The 23353-nt window shown below is 28.0% G+C and overlaps 2 protein-coding genes across 2 annotated transcripts; both read right to left on the bottom strand.

The window, feature by feature from the left end:
• Nucleotides 1-1108: 1108 nt before the first annotated feature.
• Bm2854 (Nematode cuticle collagen N-terminal domain containing protein) lies at nt 1109-3156 on the bottom strand (the record flags this gene model as incomplete). The annotated part of the gene is made up of 4 exons (XM_001894919.2): nt 1109-1216; nt 1423-1943; nt 2044-2176; nt 3016-3156. 4 exons carry the CDS (start codon nt 3154-3156, stop codon nt 1109-1111), a joined length of 903 nt encoding a protein of 300 aa, XP_001894954.1.
• A 2901-nt stretch (nt 3157-6057) lies between these two features.
• Bma-glr-1 (Uncharacterized protein) lies at nt 6058-21845 on the bottom strand (the record flags this gene model as incomplete). Its single annotated transcript, XM_043076488.1, has 22 exons — nt 6058-6153; nt 6478-6582; nt 6719-6883; nt 7022-7127; nt 7457-7514; nt 7671-7809; nt 8143-8193; nt 8270-8468; nt 8621-8787; nt 15354-15509; nt 15677-15824; nt 15980-16098; nt 16517-16633; nt 16763-16894; nt 17002-17226; nt 17287-17430; nt 18697-18805; nt 19330-19483; nt 19799-19899; nt 20883-21036; nt 21337-21498; nt 21758-21845. 22 exons carry the CDS (start codon nt 21843-21845, stop codon nt 6058-6060), a joined length of 2895 nt encoding a protein of 964 aa, XP_042932422.1.
• Between the last annotated feature and the right edge of the window lie 1508 nt (nt 21846-23353).

Here is a 23353-nt window from a genome sequence, read left to right as displayed (position 1 = left end):
TTTTGGATTTAAACTTTTCTTTTCTAATCAGAATTTTATTTTAACTTTTTCTAAATTTCCATCTAGAAAAATTAAATCGCTTTTTTTTCTTAATCCTCAAAGGAAAAAAATTTTATGAGTTAATTTATTAGGAATGCTATGAAAAAATTATTTAGTATCTAATAGAATTAATCGAAATGTTTGAGTTTTAGATTTTGAAATCTTTAGAGATTTAAGTTTTCTAAATTATTTTAAGAAAATACAAAATGAAATTGAAATTGAACAGCAATATTATAAGTTGGTACAATTATACAAATTTATCTAATCAACAAAATTATCACTTCCTTCTTTATTTGGCTTATTTTTTTTACCTCTAAATTTCTCATAAAGATAAATTAGATTTTTTCGCTTACTTTAAAATACATTCTAAAAACTTCAACACACATATATTAATATTTAAACATAATTAAGTAATAACTTTTCATATCAATGACGAAAATTCTAAGAATTTGCTCTTAAGGGGAAATCCAACAAGGATTACATTTGAATTTTATCAATGAATAATTAAATTCCTTCGTTTTTTTCTTTTTGAGATTTGGTCTGAATCAAACGAAAATTATAATTTATATAATAATCAATTGTATAAAGTATATTAATTAAATTCTTGTGATGAACAAAATTATTTTGATCATTGTCTTTTTGATATTTGATATAATTTGTATTTCAGAATTAATTAATCAGTATATGAGATTTACTCAGAGATGAAATCGATTATTGATTCATTTCGATTTAAACTAAAATGATTTCAGTTGATGTATAGACGATGAATTGATGAGCAATTTTAAATCGTTTATTCTTGACGTTCGCTCTAATGCTTTGTATCTTCACGTGAAATAATTGATGCTGCTATTCAGTGACGGTGACGTGGTTGTTTACATGTAAACAAAATAAACAAAAAAAAAGAAGGGTTAAATACCCAGTAATGTGCTATAATACATTGAGCGTGATGTGGAATTGATCTATGATGTTTGATGTTATTGATGATGATGATGATTTGTTGAAAGTGTTGATGTTGATGATGATGATGAGCTCATGATGGTGATGATAATAATAGCATATAGTGGAAGAATTAGGCTGACTTATGTTTCGCTTTCTTGGCCATTGTCAAAAAGACAGAACTACGTGCTGGACATGGACAATAATGAGCATCTGGGCCTGGTAGACCTTGAGTTCCAGGCTAAAATATCGATAAATATACTTTTTTTTTACTTCAAAAACTTTGAAATGAAATCAAATTTATATTTTAAGAAAATATAGCAAATTGCATAAACCGAATTATATATAATTTTTTTATGGAATTTTAATTTTATTAGTTATTTTTTTAAAAAAAAAAGTTAGACAAGGAATATCAGTTTTTTTAATTTGACAAAATTAGCAACTTACCGGTCCCGGTCTACCATCTCCACCACGTCTGCCATCATTACCACTTCTTCCTTCTGGCCCTTGTTCACCTGGCTCACCGTCAGCACCTCTTTGTCCATCTTGGCCTGGTGGTCCTGGTGGTCCTCGTGATCCAGTTGGTCCCTTTGGTCCTTGTGGCCCAATTCCGCGCTTACCATCTCTGCCTGGTGGTCCTGGTCGTCCAGGTGTTCCATCATGTCCTGGCTCACCAGGTTGACCTTGTGATCCCTGCTGACCTGGTCTACCTCTTGCTCCTGGCCTTCCATCAATACCTGATTTTCCAGGTGGCCCAGCTTCACCCATTTCTCCTTGTGGTCCTTCTCGTCCCGGTGGTCCCGGTGGGCAATTAATGCATTCACGTGGTTCAGGTGTTGTTATCGGTACGATAGCCGGTGGACCTGGTGGCCCATCTCCACCTGCATATCCATCTGTCCCTTTTTCACCTATTTCTCCTCGTGGTCCTGGTGGCCCTCTTGGGCATCCTTCTGCACTAGGCCCACAATCTGCAATATGCATGGTCCTAATTCAAATTTCAATCATTTTTGAAGTTTTTTTTTTTTCCGTTTAAAGAAACAAAACTGTAAATATCCATTCGAAACTTACTACATCGTTCAGGAAATTGAAATTGTCGTTTGAATCTTGCAAAAAGGCTTGAAAAGGTTGGTGTTGTATCAGTGCTACCGGATGGATGCATATGCAGCAATAATATCCTTTGCCATGTGTCATCTGCGACAGTCTAAAAACGCAAATGTCAAACATTTGAAATTAAATTAATTACAACAATGCAAATGAAAAATAAATAGAAAAGTAATTAAATACACTATGACCTAAAAAGAAAAAGACCTAAAAAAAGAAATAAATTCATTAAATTCAATCAAATCAAAATTTAATTGATCAATTAAAATATCGATTTGATCCTATTTGTCAATTAGCTGAATTTTTTTTTGTTATCTTAAGTAATTTATAAGAATTTATAGCACAACACTGCTTCATAGAACAATAAAAAACGAGAGAAAAACGAAATAAAAGAATAATAGTTGGCAAATTTATTTCAATAATTTGAAGATTTTTAATTTAAAAATTGTTTTATTTCAAAAATTAAAAAAAAAAAAACTGATCAAAAATATGTCTAAAATATTCTTTAAAAAAATCTTTATCTTTTTTTTTTTTTTTGAAATTTACTTTCTTTTAAATAACAATGAGCTGAGCAATTTTTGATATCTTTTATTTAAAAAAGATAATCTTCCAAAATAATTCTAAGAGAGCTATATGAAACAGTATTGAATAAATGTTTCAAAAATTTGACTCAGAAAAGGATCGATGACAGAAAAGGTTGACATTTTAAAAAATATTATTAGTCTTAAATTGATATTTATTAAATATTATTGATCATAAATTAAAATTTATTAAATATTTTAATCTTAAACTGATATTTATTAAATATTTTAATCTTAAACTGATATTTATTAAATATTTTAATCTTAAACTGATATTTATTAAATATTTTAAGCTTAAACTGATATTTATTAAATATTATTAATTTAAAATTGTTGTTTTTTATTAAATATAATTAACCTTAAATTCGCCCATTTCATCCATAACATCATCATATAAGGTATTGATGTCATTGTAAATAATGCAAACAGCAACGAGAGACATGATGATGACAAAGACACTGCATGCTGTAGCAAGACCCACGAATACCTTCACACTCATTTTGCTACCTGAATTCCTTCAATTAACCTGTATACCGAAAAGAACAAAATGTTTAACTTTAATATGTATTCATTGCGATGATAAAAAATTTACAAATCTATAAATAACCTCGAATATAAAAATTCAATTTAAGTTTATTGTATTAAATTAAATTACGCAAAAAAAAAAAAACTCCAATAAAAAATTTTTAAATTTAATATGCATACATTATTAAATTAAATGTGAAAATTTAGAAATTTACAAATAACTTTTGATATGAAAATTCAATTTATGTAAATTTAATTATATTCAACAAAAAAAAAAATTCCAATAAAAATTTTTAACCTCAATTTGTATTCACTATTAAATCAAATAGAAAATTTTCGAAATCTAAAAAGAAATTGTTGTTAAACAATTATTATCGAAGAACGTTTTCTTTCTTTTTTTTTTTTTTTTTGTTAATTGAAATTGACATTTTTAATTTCAAATTGTATTGAAAATTTCAAAGAAGCTATAACACACTTTATATTATCCTTTGTTTCATTAAAAATTTTTTCCATCTTTGATTATTATTAACTTTTTTCCTATCAAATTTAATATCTGTTAAGTTAAAATAAACTTTTGAAATTTCACTTTCTTTTTTTTTGAATATTATAAGGTTGTGTGTTTAATTAAATATTTTTCTTTTATTTAAATTTCTTGATTAATAAAAAAAGAAAAAAGAGGAAATAATTGCAAATTAAAAATAAGAAATAAATGAAAAATCCCACACACAACCAATGGTTACCATTTTCAACTAAATTATTTGATGACATTACTTTGGATGGAAAATGAAACGCTTATATTTCCGCCCAGTTATAATAACATCACCGCCTCCTCCCTTTCTCTTCCTTCCTTTCTTTCTCTTCCTTTCTCCCTCTCTCTTCTTCCTTTCTTTTCGTTCTGATACGCAAAATGAAACGAACTAAACAAATTTGAAAGCAAGTTTCTACAAGAATTAATGAAAAGAATTTAGTTCGTACGCTAATAATAATTTATTAAATTTTCAAAAAAAAAAAAAAAGGAAAAACTCTTTTCTTCTTATTTCTCTTTTTCTCTAAAAATTTTGTTAATTCTCAAACTGATAATAGCAATAGGACAATTTTTTCTTTTTTCTTTTTTTCTTTCCAATTTGTCATCAATCTCTACTTCACATTTTTTCTTTTCTTTTTTTTTATTTTTAAATGCATTTAAAGTAGTTGGAATGGTAGAAATACATTAAACAGTAATGTCATATACATTTGAGGACATGTTTGTCACATGTTTACTTGCTGTGACATTTTTGCTTATTGTATTTTTTTCACTCTTTCTTTCCTTCTTTCTCTAATTTTTCTTTTTTTACACTGAACCAGTTATTCTGTCATTTTTCAACTTCAAAAGGACAAAAGAAGAGGAAAACGAAAAAATAAGGAAAATTGTGAACGAATAGCTGCGACATTTTCTAGGAGCGCAATGGTCTGTATAGTTCATATAGCTAAAACCATTACCGCCAATGATACAGTAAATGAATTTCTCCACTAAATATATTAAATCTTTTTTCTTTCTTCAGTAAATTTGCAAAAAAAAAAATTAGATAAAACGAAATGAATCGAAAAATTTTAAAATATCACAAAGGAACAATGTTGATGTTAGCTATATATAAGCTTTAGAAAACTGTTAAAAAATGAGGAAGTCAGGAATTTTATTAATTGAATTAATCAGTAGTTATTATAAAATGAGAAAGATAAAAGTAATTGAGATTAAGTATTTAATTTAGATCACATTAAAAATTCTGATATCATATAAAATAAAAGAAAAAACCATCCAATATATTTAGGAATTTAAGAGAAAAATGATCATGTTTTATTCAGTTAATCGATAAAGTAAAGCATAAATAGTATTTTCATTGATTATTTAAAAGAATATTTAATCATATATTTTGAAAAAACAAAAAAACCATTTTGATAAATTTACATAAATGCCATTTTTTCCATAATTTATGTAAATTTAATTAATTCTAAATTGTTTATTTTATTGTTTTCTTTTCATATCATTGCTAAAAATATCTTTTTTTTTTTATAAAAATTAATATTTTGATTTCTTTTTTTTCCATTTTCATTTTGATAAGATTCTGAAGCAAATTGTCATGCATATAATTGTTTCAATTGTTAAATCATTTGTAAATTCTATTTTATGAATTACAATTAGTGTTAATTAGAAATTATTATTTTGAAACGATGAATTTTTAGAATTTTCTTTGCAACCATTTGAAAATTATGTAATATTAGAAGTGAAAAAGAAAAGCGTAAATAGTAGAAACTATTTTTGCTACTGTAAAATAAAAGTTGAAAGAATTGAAGAACGAGAAAATGTCATCAAATGGAAAAGTATAGACAAGTGGAACGGCAAACATTTCCCAATTTCAAACAATTTTTTGACTGTAAAATCAAAAAAAAAAAAAAATAAAAAAAATAAATAAATAAAAATAATGTGTAAAAGAATGCGACAAAAATTTATTTAATTATATTTTTTTTTTCTTTTTCCTCAACAACAGCAACTATTTCTAATTAATTGTTTAAAAAAAAAAAGGGAAAGAAAGGGAATGAGAAAATATATGCACAAAATTTCTTGCAAATAAATTATATTGCTAAAATTTTTTGATAAATTTCCATAATTTAGCTTAAAATTAAGAAATTTTTAAATTAAATGAATAATGAAACAGTACAAAAGTATTACGATATAAATGATTAACTTTGCAATTTAGCAAAATTAAATTTAGCTAAAAGAAATATTATCAAAATTATCATTTTTATCATTTCTATGCTTATTGTAAATTGTTTGTTAAATAAGATAAAATATACATTTATATATGTACAATGAATCAAAATTTTAAAAAAATATCATTCAAACGGCAGTATTGTAACGTTTAATGAATGGTTGAGCAGTAATTAATTCATCAGTTAATTTACTCGATTTCGAATCAGTTGATTTCGATGCTTCCTGTAAATAATTTTATTTTTTTATCAAAATGTTTGAAATATATAATTTTTTAAAATCTTTTAAATCAACAAATGAGAAATATATATTTTTTTAAATCTTTTAACTGCTTATTATCGGTATGCGCAGAAATTATACAGAATACATTCTAAAAGTATTTTCCAGTTATTTGATAAAAATTAATTATTTATCAATTTTTTCATTTAAGCATAAGAGTTATAAGCTAGCATTGGCTATTAAAAATTCTGGAGAGAAATGCATTATTATTAATTATTTAATTAAAATTAATAAAAATAATAATTATTACTATATGGAAAAATAACTAACATCTTGCTTTTTAAAAACTTCAAAGACTGGTGTTCCTTTTCTAAATGTTTCTTCATCCGGAAGAACTTTTTTTGGTTGTGCAAAAAACGAAGTTCGAAGATTTTGCTAGAAAAAAAAAGGAAAAAATACAACTTTTTTCTGATAAAATTTTTTAAAAAAAAAATTGATTTTTCATTGTAAGTAATGGAAAGTATTTTCAAGTAATTTCATTAATTTAAATTATTTTTACCATAATACTTACCGTTAAACTTCCCAGTAATGAAGTAACATTGCCTTTACGTGCTTCAATTCGAGAACGATAAAGAAATTCACCAAGTGCTGCTAACATTGATGCAATCATACCACCCATTAAGATATAAAATATTCCTGCCACTTTACTCAAATTTAAACTTGCATTATGACCTTCCTAAAAAAATCAATAATATTTTAAAGTATCATAAATTATAAATTAATTTAGAGATATTTTACAAAAATTTTTTTATATTTTGATTATTTGAAAAGGCAAGAGTAATAATTGATCGATCGATCGATCAAAAGAAATGACCGCGATGCCTTGATCACATTCACCTCGATCATACCACCATTTATTCTCAAGTTTTTTCAATTCGCCACGCTCTTGTAATGCAAGAATTGCCAAATTAATATGATCTCTAAAATTTTTCAAAAAAAAAAAAAAAAAATTTTTTTTAAAGTATAACACAATTCATTATGCTGTAATTATGTAATTATGCAAAGACTACAATCTATAATTTAAAGATGGAAATTTATGACAAATGGTAAGAGAAGATAAAAGGATAAATAGAAAAAGAAGTTAAGTTATTATGCCATCTATAATTTAACTAATAAATAAGCTCAGAAAAGTTGAGCTTATTTATTATTAGCTTAGTTCCATTAGCTAATATAAGTAAATGATAATAGTATGAAGCCAATATTTCAATATGATAGGAAATATTATGTATAATTTATTAATATTATTTACTTATATGGAGAACCAAATGGTGTTGCAACTCCATAACCAACTGAATTTAAGTTTGATCCTGAAAGAATTATAAAATTTGACAAAGATAAATGATAATATTAGGAATGATTTACTGATAATTTAATTGTATGAAAGGACTGATTCAAAATTTTATTTCTTCTCATTTCTGAAAATGTAAACATTGGTAGGATGAGAAAAGCATAAATTAACTTACCAACTTTCATCGTATCACAAGGTTTCCTTGTATTTGCATATTCATTTGCGGTAGCTTCCAACAAAAATGCATATCGTCCTTTATGACTTCGAACTCTTTCAATACCTTCCGCATAGGTTGAAGTGAATACCGTTGGTACCTTGAAAAAGAAAAACCACTGAGGTAACATAAAGAAAAAAAGAGCATTTTTTTAAAAAAAAAAAAAAAAAACTTAACCATAAATTATAAATAATTGAAAAATTTGGTTAATAATTATTCTATTTTAATCCATTGCAATACTTTTTTTCTATTTGATTAATTAATTAAAAAATATTTTGTATGTTTGTTATAGATAATTTCTATACTTATATAAGACTATTTCAAATTCATTTACCTGTGATATTAGAACTATTTCGAATTCATTTACCTGTAATATTAGGACTATTTCAAATTCATTTACCTGTGATATCAGGATTATTTTAAATTCATTTACCTGTGATTCCATATAGCGCCACATTCGTTGATAAATTTGCACTGAGCTATACTAAAATGCAAAAATTATAATAACAATAAATGAAAAAAAAAGAATGTTTAATCGTATTATTTAAATTTAAAATTACCTTAAAAAATTGCGCTGTTGAACCACCTTGTTGTATTCCATATTTAATTTTTGTTTGTTTAGCTAAATCTTCCACTGATTCAATTGGTGCTTGCATTTTTTCCAATGTTAAAAATGCTGCTAAATTAGCGGTATAGGATGAAACGATAATCATTGTGAAAAACCACCATACACTGCTTGCAAGACGACCACTTATTGATCTAATTTAAATATAAATTTTATTAATTTTCGCTAATTATTACATTTTATTATTTTAAATTAATATTTTAATTATAAATTGTAATTAACTTAGTAAAATTTGTAAATTTATTAATAATTAGACTTATTACTTCATGACAATTATAATATTTACCTAGGTACAATATCGGTACCTTGCTGCATAAATGCAGCAAGTGTATACCATAAACAATTGTAAACTGAAAAATCATTTGAAATTGTAAAACCACCGCCACCCGACATCTCTTCAATACGCCATTCGTATGGTGAAAATCGTGAAACCAAAAATATCACAACAGAAACCTAAAAATTTAATAATTGTATAAAATAATTTAATATATATGTTATTGCCAATTTTAATCATAGTGTAGTGGAAGCAAAAAAATGTTTTTGGAAACAAACCTTTATGATTTGGTTAAATTGTTATTCGGGGGAGAAGTTTGATGTCAGGGAGATGTGTTGGATGCCAGCTAAATATTTGGGCAACAATTGAGTAAACTGATTCGGAGGATTGGATGATTTAAAAACAGATCTAATTGACAATAGTATGGTTATAAATCTACATTGATGTTAGACAATGATCCAAACAAAGGAGAGGAGGTGCTTGCATGGGCACCAGTTGCTAATAAAGAGCTTATTAGATAACCGCATGATTATGATAGCTAACAAAGAACAATGTAGATATCCTCATGATTGTAAGGATTGCTAACAAAGAACGATGTAAATTGTTTCAATATGTAGAAGCATAAATTTGGAAACAAAGAGTCCGAAGTATAAGCATTATTTGCGGAAATTACGTAGATATCTTTACTACAATTTGCAACTCATATTTTTAGATCGCGATATTAAAATCCGCGACACTCCCGACCGAAGGAGCTAAATGCTTTAGTTCGTTGGACAGCTTTGGTTGATTGCTTCGCCTTATAGCGCTTCTAGTTCGTAGAGCAATTGGTTCTTGTTCATTGACATTTTGCACTGATTTGTTAAACATTGTTGGTTGAGGGTCAATTTCCTCACCTTTGACTTCCAGTGGGTATAACATATTCACCGGTCTGTTGAGTATTTTTCCTTTCGGTAATTCTATCGAGACACTTCTCACTTCTCCATCCTTTCCTGTTTTGATTTCTCTTATTCTGGCTAGTTTCCACATGCCACGGGGAATTTCTGGTTCATTTAGTAACACAATCTCTCCCTCGTGGGGAGTTCTTTTTACTACATCTCTCGGAGAAGAGTGTTCCCTTTGTGCTCTTTCTTTAAGAGTATTTAAATATTCCTCTTTCCATATTTCCCAGAAGGCATCGAGGGCCTTTAGTGTATTTGACCAGTATTGAATGAGTTTTTCTCTCGAATCCAATTTATGAGGGATAAAATCATCCATTTCATTCTTGTTTTTAGCAGGCATGATTAGATGCGCATTCGGTAGTATAAAGTCAATTGGACGCAATATGATACAATCATCAAAATTTACGTAAGTTAGTGGTCGAGTATTCAAAATACTTTCCACTTCCGCTACTAGCGTAATCAATTCCCGTTCCCATAATAACTTTCTGCCGATGGCTCTTTTCATTGCCCTTTTTGTTAACCCAATAAGTCGCTCATATACTCCTCCGTTCCAAGGCGCCTTTGGTATTATATTTTTCCAGATCATTTTCCTTTCCGCTAGGAATTCATTTAATTGTTGTTTCACAATGATTTTAAAAATTAACTGGAATTGACCAGCGTTGTCGCTTAAGATTAATTCTGGAAAGCCTCGTCTTGCTGTAAATCTTCTGAAAACATGTAAAAAGCTTTCGGCTGAAAGAGTTTCTACTACTTCTAGATGTACAGCTCTTGTTGTGAAACATGTGAATAGTGCTACCCATCTTTTTGTTAGCCCATTATCACTCCTGATATTCACAGGACCTAAATAGTCTAGTCCTACTCGCGCAAAGGGTCTTGATCTTGTGGTCCGAGATGCTGGAAGATCAGCCATAGTTGGTAATTTGAATGGTTTAGTTGTCCAGCGTCTGCACTTCATGCACTTATTCAAGATTCGTTTGACTTCCGTTCTACCTTTTGGGATCCATATCGTCGATCTCAGATTTGAGAGTGTATGAGCAATTCCAGCATGATACAGTTGTTCATGTCGTTGCTGAATAAAGAGTTCAGTTATGGTGTTGTGTCTCGGGAGATATATTGGGTGTAAGTTACTCTCTTTCATTTCAGAGTTAACTACGCGGCTTTTGTATCTCCATAGTTCGTTATCATAGAACAAATTCCATTTGATTATTTCATCTTTGGTAACTCCTTCTGACTGTGCTTGTTTGAATAGCACAATTTCTGACAACTCGTAATCCTGTGTTGTCAATATATTCTTTTCTTTCGTTGCCATCTTTAGCCAAGGAATTTCCCTTTTCATTGTTAATCTTATGAATTTCAGAACCCAACCAGTTGTTCTTATTAATCTTGACCATTTGCTAAAACGACTAGCATCTAAGATTCCGAAATGTTTGTTTATGATAATTGGTTCTGTGATGTGGGCCACAATTTCTTCATCCTGGTAATCCTCATTGTAATTGTATTTCCACTGTGGCCATTTTGATTCGTTTTCTGTTAACCACTTTGGTCCTTTCCACCAAAGATCATATCCTTTTAGTTTATTCGGAGAGATTCCTTTTGTAGCTATATCAGCTGGGTTTTGTTCACTTGGGATATATCTAAAATGGATTTTCGCCTTTCGTATTTCTTCTACCCTATTTTGTATGAACGTTGGTAGTAAACGGGAACTATTGTGAACCCAATGAAGCGCACATTGAGAATCGGACCATAAAATTGTTATCACGTCCTCAAGCTCTTTTTGTTTTAATACGAATTGTACCATTCTCACTCCGATGAGTATTGCCAGTAATTCTAATCGAGGTATTGACATTCCTTTAATTGGCGCAATTCGGGATTTAGCAAACACTAAGAATACTTCTCTTTCTTGAGTTCGAATGTATAAAGCTGCTGAGTATGCAGCAGTTGATGCGTCAGTAAAAACATGAAATTGTACTTGCTTGGAACAATTTGTTGTGAATCTTGGTAGATCCTTTAGTTTCTTTGGCCATTCGTTCGTGAGTAATTTCCACGTGGTTTCATCTTCCTCACTTATAGTTTGATCCCATGAAAGGTTCTTTTTCCACAAAGTTTGGAGAAACAATTTGAATCTTATCAGTATAGGAACTATGAATCCTAGTGGGTCATATTGTGAGGCTACGAATTGCAATATAATTCTTTTAGTTAATTTCTTACCAAACCATGGTTTTAACGTTACTTGAATGATATCTTGTTTGTGGTACCAATTGAGACCTAGAATTTTTTTAATTGAACTTACCTCTGCTCGATCTTGTACCGGAAGTTTTTCATTGACTTCTTGGTCGTTAGAGAGAAATTCCCGTACATTCATTGATGCTTCATTGAATATAATTTTAATTTCCTTATAATTGGAAAGAGCTTCGTTGGTTCCTTTGGTTGGTATTATAATGTTATCGACATAGAGATTTTTCCTTAACTCGAGTGCGATTTTGCTTTTACAAGTTTCCAAATGATAATTGAGTGTAGCGGACAATAAAAATGGAGATGATACAATTCCAAATGGAACTCGTTGGAAACGGTAACAACTTACGTTTTCTTCGTTAACTGGACTTCGAATGTCTTTCAACCAAAGAAATCGAGTGCAGTTTCTATCTGTTGGATGCAATTCTATTTGCAAGAACGCCTTTTCTACGTCTGCTATTATTACATTTTTCATTGTACGGAAACGTAGCAAAACTCCAACCAAATCAGGGAGTGTTATTGGTCCCCGATATAAAACATCATTTAAACTTTTCATTCCTTTACAATGAGCTGATGCATCATAAACTATCCTCAGATTTGTCGTGGTTTTATTTGGTGTTATTACTTCGTGATGAGGCAGATAATGAATAATACCAACTTCATTCATTTCCGATGACACTTTCTCAATTATATTGGAATTGAGTTGTTCTTCAATAGTTTGATTGTATCGACTTAGTAATTGAGGTTTCATTTGAAGCCTCCTAATTAACGACTTTAATCTTCCAAGGCAAAGTCCGAAATTATCGCTTAGTTTGTTCTTTGAATCTTTCCAAGGCCAACAAACTTGATATCTTCCCTTGTCCCTAGTGATAGTTTGTTTAAATTGCTGCAATGCTTTTTCATCATTGTCAGAGTTTATTTTGTCTTGTATACCCATTAATTCCAGTTTCCAAAAGTGATCTAAGTCTGGAATATTGACGGCATTGACTTGAGAAATCGGACTTACTGATGTGGTTTCTGAAATACTGTCGTGTATTTCATTTATATACCCACTTCCAGCTATTATAGGTCCAACCTTTGTATGGATCAATGAAAATCCTGATTTTAAGTTCTCTGCTTGGTCAAACTGGATAAACTTGAAGAAGTGATCCGCACCTATGAGTATGTCCGGTTGTTTCCATTTGTTTTTGAAATTACTAAACTGATTTCGTTTGTCTATCATCAACAATTCCTTTTTGTTTAGATTAACTACTTGCAATTCATTCGTCAAGTGGTTAACTGTTATTACATCTAATCGGATTATTTCTTTATTTCCAATTTTTACTCCGATTTCAGTTTTAGTAGTGATACACGTTTTTGGCGTCTTATCACCAAATGAAGCAATTTTTATTTCCATCTCGTTAGTTTCTTGTAGATTCAATCGATAAGCCAAATCCTTTGATATGAACGATAATTGAGAACCAATATCGAATAGAATTAAAGCCTTTTGTTGGATTTTTGGGCGATTTGGATTGGTTACATTTATTTCCTTACATAACAGTAAGGTTCGCTTTTTCCATTGATTTCCTTTTTCGGTAATGGAGTTAGCGATTGTGACTGAACCCAATCTTTCTTTGTTGGAATCCACTGCTTGCGTGAGTTCCTTGTAGTTGTTGGGACACAGTGCTGTATTGTGTGGACTTTTACAATGGAAACACAAAGGTTTCCCTTTTTTACAATCACTTGTTGCATGTCCTTTTCGTAAACATTTGAAACATGCAGTGATTTCTCTCAAACGTTCCATCCGGAGTTTGAGAGTGGGATAGATGTTACATTCATTGTTCCAGTGGTCCTTATTGCAAAATACGCATGGTTTCCTTTTCCCATTTATAGGAATTTTTCCTGGAACCTTTTTTGATTTGATTGTATTATCTCCCTTTGTTTGGTTGATTGTGGCGAAAGCTGACGTTTCGCCTCTAACATTATTTTTGTTTGTTTTCTTCTCCCTTGTGTCTGCTTGACTTCTAGCAACTTCTTCATTTCTTAGAACTAGTTTTGTCAGGTACTGCCGGATATCCTTAACTGACCAACTCGTCGAATCCTCTTTCAATTGGTATAATTTATCAATTATCCACGCTGGTAGTTTATTTTCAATTGTAATTTCGATGCTTGAATGCTCTAAATTTTCACCTATAGCTTCCAGTTGTCGAAATGTTCTCTCCATGGCTTCTATGGTTGCTTTCCACTCTCGGTCATTTTTTTTGATGGTATTCAACTCGTTGTAGAGTGATTTCTTTATAAGGAAAGGTTTACCATATTTCTCTTTTAGTAAACCTATTATAACATCGTAGTTTTCTGGCGCTATATCATAACCTCTTACAGATAACAAAGCATCTCCTTTAAGACATGATATCAGATAGTTTAACTTTTGAATATCTGGGATGCTTTGCTCATGGACTGCTGCCTTGAAACTACACCAAAATTGCCTCCACAATTTTGGATCCCCACTAAACGTTATTAGTGGTAATTGAGGAAGTTTTATTTCTGCTTGATTTGTGTGAATCATACTATTCTTTGGAAATGATTCTTTGACCTCTTCTTGTTTTAAATGTTGTAGTACCGAGCAATATTCATCAGTATGTATTTTAAGGGTAATAATAGTTTCTCTTGTTCTAGTGATTAAACTTAAAATACCTTGTGGATCGTCAACCATATTGGCGTATTTCGTCTCCTCTTCCTTTCTCCTCGTTGCTATTGTCAAGCTCTGAATATTATCCAGCCAATTTTGATTAGCTGTTTCGAGTAACCCAGCATAATATTCGAGATGTGCGATCTTCTCCTTGACGATTCGCAATTTAATTTCGTATTGATGCTGAAGTTCCCCTCGTGATAGTGTTTGAGACGGGGAGGTCAGATCGAGTTCACTTGCTTCTTTAAGAAGTTCTAGAGTTCTCGACTTCGATAATTCGCTTCCTTTTCTTATACTGTCGGACATGTCCCGGCTCGTGGCACCAAAATTGTAGTGGAAGCAAAAAAAATGTTTTTGGAAACAAACCTTTATGATTTGGTTAAATTGTTATTCGGGGGAGAAGTTTGATGTCAGGGAGATGTGTTGGATGCCAGCTAAATATTTGGGCAACAATTGAATAAAATGATTCGGACGATTGGATGATTTAAAAACTGATCTAATTGACAATAGTATGGTTATAAATCTACATTGATGTTAGACAATGATCGAAACAAAGGAGAGGAGGTGCTTGCATGGGCACCAGTTGCTAATAAAGAGCTTATTAGATAACCGCATGATTATGATAGCTAACAAAGAACAATGTAGATATCCTCATGATTGTAAGGATTGCTAACAAAGAACGATGTAAATTGTTTCAATATGTAGAAGCATAAATTTGGAAACAAAGAGTCCGAAGTATAAGCATTATTTGCGGAAATTACGTAGATATCTTTACTACAATTTGCAACTCATATTTTTAGATCGCGATATTAAAATCCGCGACACATAGTACAAAAATTGAATTTTTTTTTTTTTTTTTTTTTGAAATTTTTAATTTGAAAGAAAAATTTTGAAGTGTTAAACAAACCCCAACATATGCAAAAATGATATACATCCAAATTTCGGTACTTAATGGTTGCATGAATGAGAATACGGAAAATTCTTGTTTATCCGGTTTCTTAATCATTATACTAATTCCAGTTGTCATAAATGGTTTCGAAAAATCAACAACTCGTTCACGATCCTAAAAATTAGTCAAAATTCTATAATTCCAGTAATTTAAACTTATACTATCATCTACAATTATAGTTTATAATAATAATTGTGCTAATTTCAAATAAATATTTTGTTGGTTAAATTTATGAACTGTAAGAAAAAAAAGATTAATAGTGATAAAGCTATATTTGATACTTGATTTATAGTAAGTGATGCTACACAAACATCTGCTTCACCACTAAGTAATGAGCCAATTAGGCCATCCCATGAACCATCAGGCTGTTTAATTCCGTATTTATTGCCTTTAGCTAAGATTATTTCATACTTTTTAAAATCTTCGATTCTAAAAGAAACAAAAAATTTGCAAAATTTCAATTTAATATAAAAAACAAATAATTATAAAAATAGCTACAACAAAAAAAAAAAATTATATTTGTAGAAAATATTTTTGAAAAATATCTAAAGAAAAAATTCAATGAAAAATGATGAAATGGAAACTTGTCACTGAGAAGTTTAAGTAAATCAATGCAAAATCCTTCATAGCGATCGTTACCATCACAACTACTTTTGTTCGTATTTCCCTCACAACCTCTTTTAATCATTACAAAAGGTGCTGTCTGCAAATTATCATATTTATTCATTGATAAAGTGTTTACTGATAATATTTTATTCACTGATAAATTAAGAATTGATAACAAAATTTGATGCTAAAACATCAGCATAAATGATTATGCATTAAAAATGTATACATTAATAAATAACAAAAAAGGAAGATAAACACATAAATAAATTCAAAAGAAAAAAATTTCAACTTTTCATATTATTATTATTATTAGTTACTTAAACCTAACTGAGTTTACTGAAATGTGGAAGTAATTTAAGCTTAATAGTATGAATAAACTGACCACAATTAAAAATTTTTAATTCTTTATATTATTATTATTAGTATTAGTAGTAGTAGTAGTACTTAGCCTAACTGAGTTAACTGAAATATGAAAGTAATTTAAGAATGTTTGTTAATATGAATAAACTGACCACAATAGTGACCACTTTAAGGGTTTTTTTCTGTCCTGTTGCATCCAAAGTCTTTCGAGTGTGCTCAGCAATCGTTTGATTTGCAAAAAATCCAAGGCCTTGTTTCCAAACCATTATCTTAACAATTTAATATAATATTAATCAATAAAATTAACAAGTGAGTAGAAATAAACATTATTAATCAATAAATACAAATAAACAAATAAATTGCAAAATTCATTTTAAGCAGAGATTTTCTTCTTTTACCTCTTTCCGGTTAAAAGCAGATTTAATACTGGATACTAAATCAATCACGGTAACGTCATAATTCTTACGCATCCCAAAACGATCAAATTCAATGCGTCCGGATAAGGTACCATCATTTGAATCTAATTTTAACTGCAATTTTCAATTTTTCTTTTTTTTTTTTTTTGAAATATAGAGTAGTTTTTCAGCCAATTTTACGGCTATGTGACATTTATTAATTAAAGATTGACGACGCTTACTCCACGTAAAGCTCTTGCTAGTATTTGTCCATGCTCGAAAGTTGTAAATGGACGATGGGGATTGTCGACATCCATACTTGGATGACAGTATAGTCCAGGATATTCACGATTGTACAACTGGCCATGCCGGAAGTTATGGCGGAATAAAGAATCGTTACGTCGTAAAACGGTTGCAAAAAGAGCTCGTAAAACGAGCATTGCGTCATGCACAAATACAGGTTTAATCTGTAAACAAAAATTGTTTATCATTTAAACTATGATAAAAGTATTTGTTGATATGATTACCTCATTGTCTATGTCAACTTTTTCTGCTTTAAATATAGCATTTTTCAGTTTGCTATATTCTTTTGCTTCTCGATTTATTATTTGAAAACCGGAAATGTTAATGTTTCCATTTTGGAACATTTCCACGTCGTAATCCGAAAAATCCTGCAATAAATTTTATTACAAGTTTTTTTCATTTTAATTATTAATTCATGATGAGTTCATATCAGTTTCAAATAGCATGCAATAATCGAATATGAAGAGAAGAGACGAATGGAAATGGATGGAAATGGATGGAAATGAATGGAAATGAATGGAAATGGATGGAAATGGATGGAAATGGATGGAAATGGATGGAAATGAATGGAAATGAATGGAAATGAATGGAAATGGATGGAAATGGATGGAAATGGATGGAAATGAATGGAAATGAATGGAAATGAATGGAAATGGATGGAAATGAATGGAAATGAATGGAAATGAATGGAAATGGATGGAAATGAATGGAAATGAATGGAAATGGTTGGAAATGGATGGAAATGAATGGAAATGAATGGAAATGGATGGAAATGAATGGAAATGGATGGAAATGAATAGAAATGAATGGAAATGGATGGAAATGAATGGAAATGAATGGAAATGGTTGGAAATGGATGGAAATGAATGGAAATGAATGGAAATGAATGGAGATGGATGGAGATGGATGGAAATGGATGGAAATGAATGGAAATGAATGGAAATGAATGGAAATGGATGGAAATGGATGGAAATGGATGGAAATGGATGGAAATGAATGGAAATGAATGGAAATGAATGGAAATGGATGGAAATGGATGGAAATGAATGGAAATGGATGGAAATGAATGGAAATGGATGGAAATGAATGGAAATGAATGGAAATGAATGGAAATGGATGGAAATGAATGGAAATGAATGGAAATGAATGGAAATGGATGGAAATGGATGGAAATGAATGGAAATGGATGGAAATGAATGGAAATGGATGGAAATGGATGGAAATGAATGGAAATGAATGGAAATGAATGGAAATGAATGGAGATGGATGGAGATGGATGGAAATGGATGGAAATGAATGGAAATGAATGGAAATGAATGGAAATGGATGGAAATGGATGGAAATGAATGGAAATGAATGGAAATGAATGGAAATGGATGGAAATGAATGGAAATGGATGGAAATGAATGGAAATGAATGGAAATGAATGGAAATGGATGGAAATGAATGGAAATGAATGGAAATGGTTGGAAATGGATGGAAATGAATGGAAATGAATGGAAATGAATGGAGATGGATGGAGATGGATGGAAATGGATGGAAATGAATGGAAATGAATGGAAATGAATGGAAATGGATGGAAATGGATGGAAATGAATGGAAATGAATAGGAATGAATGGAAATGAATTCGTACATAATTTCCAACAATATAATGATATTCCAATTGGCTAAACTGAGTGGATCGTATAGCAGCTAGAAATTGTCTTTGTCGATGTGATGAATCAGCATCAATTACGATATACCTCAAATAAAATTAATGTTTGCATGACATTATAACAAATTGATAATAATTATTGTTAGTGAACAAATAAAATAAGGTAATGTTATTTGCTTAGTAAAAAATAAAAGCAATAAAGAAGTAATTGTTCATGATAACATAAATAATAATTTAGCATCTTATTTAATAATTGAATCATTTATCAGTTTCACTTCTAAATCATTGGAAAAAGTTAGTTTGAGAAAAAAAGAGAAAAGTGAAGAAAATTTATTTTAACTTAATTATTAGAAAAAAAAATCATATTTCGAATATATTTTGTAATTTTAAAATTATGAAAAATATTGCTTTATCAAACATAAAATCAGATTTTATTTTTTATTTTTCTGAACGTTACAAACAATTGAAGTTTATTTCAAAATTATAAATTTTTTACATCTTTTTGTGCATAAAATATATATTATTAAATGATTAAAATTGAATAAAAAAATCTTTTATATATTTCATTTAAAAGAAAAAAAAATTTAATAAAAAAATAAAGAAAAAAACTACTTGATTGAATTGTTTACAAATCGATTTGCATTTAATTTTCGGAAGAATCTCATAAAATCATTTTCATTTTGTGGCATTCGAATCATTTCTGCTGATATTGAAGTATTACTTTTACGATGCAAATAATAATAAATCCATTGTAAATTGATTACTGCTAAAAAAATAAAAAAAATTAAAAATTCGTATGAAATTTTTTAATTAATTTTAAATTTGTTTAAATATATATTGCTAATTAATGGAAAAATAAAGAATGTGTTAAAAATTTTGTGAATTTTTTGCTCAATTTAAACAATTAATTTAATTATAATTTCCCTTTTTTGCTTTTGAATTCTCCTTTTTTGTACTTAAAAATCAAAATAAAATCAAAGCGTTGCCATAGTTTTAAATTCAAGTAATAAATTTTTTTTATAATATTAAGCATATTATTAATAATAATAAAATTATAATAAAAATGAAAAAAAAAAAATACAATTTTTGCCATCATGAAGAAAGATAAATGTTGGCCATTGCTTATATAAGATTAAATCAGCTATCAATTCTGCTGTTGGCGGACGAATACTCACTTGAAAGCTAGAATTTTAAAACAAAATTTCATTTTATTTTATTTTTTATTTAAAAATTTAAAAGCTTATTTTAGAATTTCATTTTAATATTTTGATTGAATTTTTACCATTGTATGAATTACTAAATTATTTTGGAATGAAACTCAAAAAAATCTTCGATGAAAAAAATTTTCATTTCTTAAATTTTGATGCAATGGATTTTTTTAAACAACAAAAAGAAAAATTTTTATGTATTTTTAAAAATGATTTTATTTTATTAAATTTGTTTTTTATATTTTAAATGATATGAGAGAATCATATATCATAAAGAAAAGCGAATATAATTGAAAACGAAAATGCGTTAATATCATATTTTGAATTTATGTTTAACAAATTTTATCAAATTTCAATTTTGTTTTTATTTTTTATTTTGCACTTTTTTTGACAATTTACAGTTATCTCAGTTAAATTAAATTCACACATAAGATTGTTATCCCTTTATCATCATTATTATTAGTTGAAATGAAATAAATATTAACGAAATTAAAAAAAAAAATAATGAAATAATATTGACGGGAATTTGAATAAATGCAATTTACAATTTATTTGATACATTAAAATTTAATATATTTAGGTATGATTTTTCAATTCTACTAAAATTTTTTATGTCATTTTAATTTGTCTAATCATTCACTACTGCATCTATAGAATTCTTTTCTTTTGTTAAAATCAAATTTGTTATATTGAAGTAGCAAATTGTGAGAATACTATTGTCACATTTCAATTTGTAGAACATTTGCTAAGCTAATGATGAAAAAAAAGCGATTTATTTTCAATCTTTATTAATTATAATTAATATTATCATATTGTAATTAAATTAGGAAGAAGTACACTATATGAATAATAATAATTAAATAATTTACAATCTAAAGAAAAAATGAAAAGGATTGAAATATTCGAATAATTGAATTAAATTATCAAAATTAATAGCTTAAACAAATAATAACTAACAAACTGCGAGGTTCTTCAGCTGGAAGTATTGGTGACAAATCCCAGTTTATCAGTGGCATTTCCATATTTTCAGTGATTGCCAAGAACGCCTCATACGGTTTACCCATATTACCGCACATTATTGCCATCGAACCAACTTTTAAATCACTGCATACTGTAAAATAAATTTAATTAATTAATTAAATTTTTTTTCAGTTTATTAAATGAGAAAGTAACATTGAATTGATAAAAATTTTATCAATTCAATTTTAGTTCTGTGCATATAACATAATTATTATCTAAGTATTTTTAAATTTATTTTTATTTTTTTATTAAAAGTTCTAATTTAACTGTACATATAACATAATTATCTAAGTCTTTTTTTTTGTATAATTATATAAATATATTATTTTAGTTTATTTAGTTAAAAAAAAAAGAGAGAGAAATTATTGAAATTTTAATTATAATAATTTACCAGTATTTATTAAATTCCATGTATCGATTTCCTCAATATGTAATTGACGATTGGAAAATGAAAATTTCAACGGATTGTTTTGATCATTATTATGTATCATTTCACCTTCTTGTATTGTCCGCATAATAGCTTTATTTTCTTCATCCGGTTGAATGTATGTCTCTGGAAAATTAAACAAAAATTTTTTTTAATGTTTAATTTTTGATTAGTTGAATAATTAATATTCTTTGCTCTTTACTAATTACAATCTAATCATTGTAATTTCGCTAATTTTTTTTATAAATAATACTTTCTAATCATTATTCAAAAAAATTTTTTCATCTCTTTAATATGAAAGTATTTTCATTAGAAACTTTCTGCTAGAATTTTTATAGAAAAATATAATTTCATAAATGATTTAAAAAAAGAAAAAATAAAATACTAATTGGTATTTTCGTTGGGTATCCAAGTAGAAGTAAAATATATAAAAGAAAAATTTGAATTGATAATAGTGAGGTATTTTTCATCATATCTGTAATGACATGCTGAAATATAAATTATTTAACAAAAAATTATGAATTTATCAAAGTACAAATTTGAAATAGGCGAAATCTTCAAGCGCAGTTGACATGCATATATTTTTTAAAATTCATATATCAGAAAGTTTAAATTTATTAAAAATTTAATAAGAATGATAAATAAGTATAATGAAATGAGATAAGATCAAAAATCACCAGGATTTTTGCGCTTTATGCACTTTTGATTCCTTTAATAAAATTTTGGTCAAAAAAAAAATGCGAAAAATACCCATAATGATTAATTTTAGTGATCGAATCATAAATTTCGTTGTATACTTTAAATCCATTCTGAGTTATTGAAAGATCTACCAAGAATTATAAGAAAAAAAAAGTGCAGAAATTTTATTAAAATTCTAAATGGGTTAGAATTACAAATTTATTTTGAATCACCTAAATTACTGTAGAAACACTCAGTTTAGTATATATTTCTCATTCATATTTAATTTAATTATTTGGAAGTTTTATTCAAGAAAAAAAAAATAGTTATAATAAAAATTTTAACGCTGAAAATAATTAAAGTAGAAATATCGATTTGAAATATGAACAATCTTTTTTCAGTTAAACATTGCAAATTAATTTTAAACTTTCATTTTTTTTTTTGCAACAAATTTTGCAACAATTTTAATTCTTTTTTCATTGTTCAAAAGTTTTTAATATAAAATGGCATTTTTACAATAATTCCAATATCTTTCAGATACATTTTTATTTATTTTTTTTTTAATAGTTGTTTCAATTTTATTTAAAATTAATCAAAATTTGAAGTTTGCTGACTTTTAAAGTTGAATAAATAATAAGAAAATATCCGTGAAGACAATAGGAATTTAATTTATTAACTAATGTGAAGAATTTCGAATATAATTATCAAATCTTGGCTTATTTTAGCATTTTTGCTTGCATCAGAATTTGAGAGCAAAATAACACAAATAGTACCATACTGTTTACTTGGCCAAGAAATCCTTGGCCAAGTAATGCATTGGCTAAGAAAATTGAAGCAAAAATCAATTAAATAAATAGCAATAATTTGGAAGAGCTTTGTAAGGAATGAATTTGTGATAGAAAAAGTGCTCCTATGAACGGTTTCAATTAATTTCAAAATGATTGAAATAAAGCAGCTCTTTCTTTTTTTTTTCTATTTGGCTAAAAGAATAGATTTAGTTAAGAGTAGAAGACAAAGGAAAAAGCTTAAACAAGCCAAGCTAAAGTTGGACAAGTTTATAAAAATAACAAGCATAAAATTTGTTTTGGAAAATTAGATTGAAATATGAATTTGAAATTAAAATAGCTAAGATTAAATAAGCATTAATAATGATAATTATTCCAAACTTTATTCTAATTTGGATTGATCAGTTAATTTAAACTAAAATCTTTTTTTCAAAAAAGGAAAGAAAAGAAAGATAAATGCATTCAGTTAGATTTCAAGAAATGCTTCTTTTGTTGTTGAGTGAGTTTTAACCAAAGCT

This window comes from Brugia malayi (assembly GCF_000002995.4).
Source record: "Brugia malayi strain FR3 genome assembly, contig: Bm_v4_Chr1_scaffold_001, whole genome shotgun sequence".
Classification (NCBI taxonomy): domain Eukaryota; kingdom Metazoa; phylum Nematoda; class Chromadorea; order Rhabditida; family Onchocercidae; genus Brugia; species Brugia malayi.
This window is presented reverse-complemented; position numbering and strand designations above follow the sequence as displayed.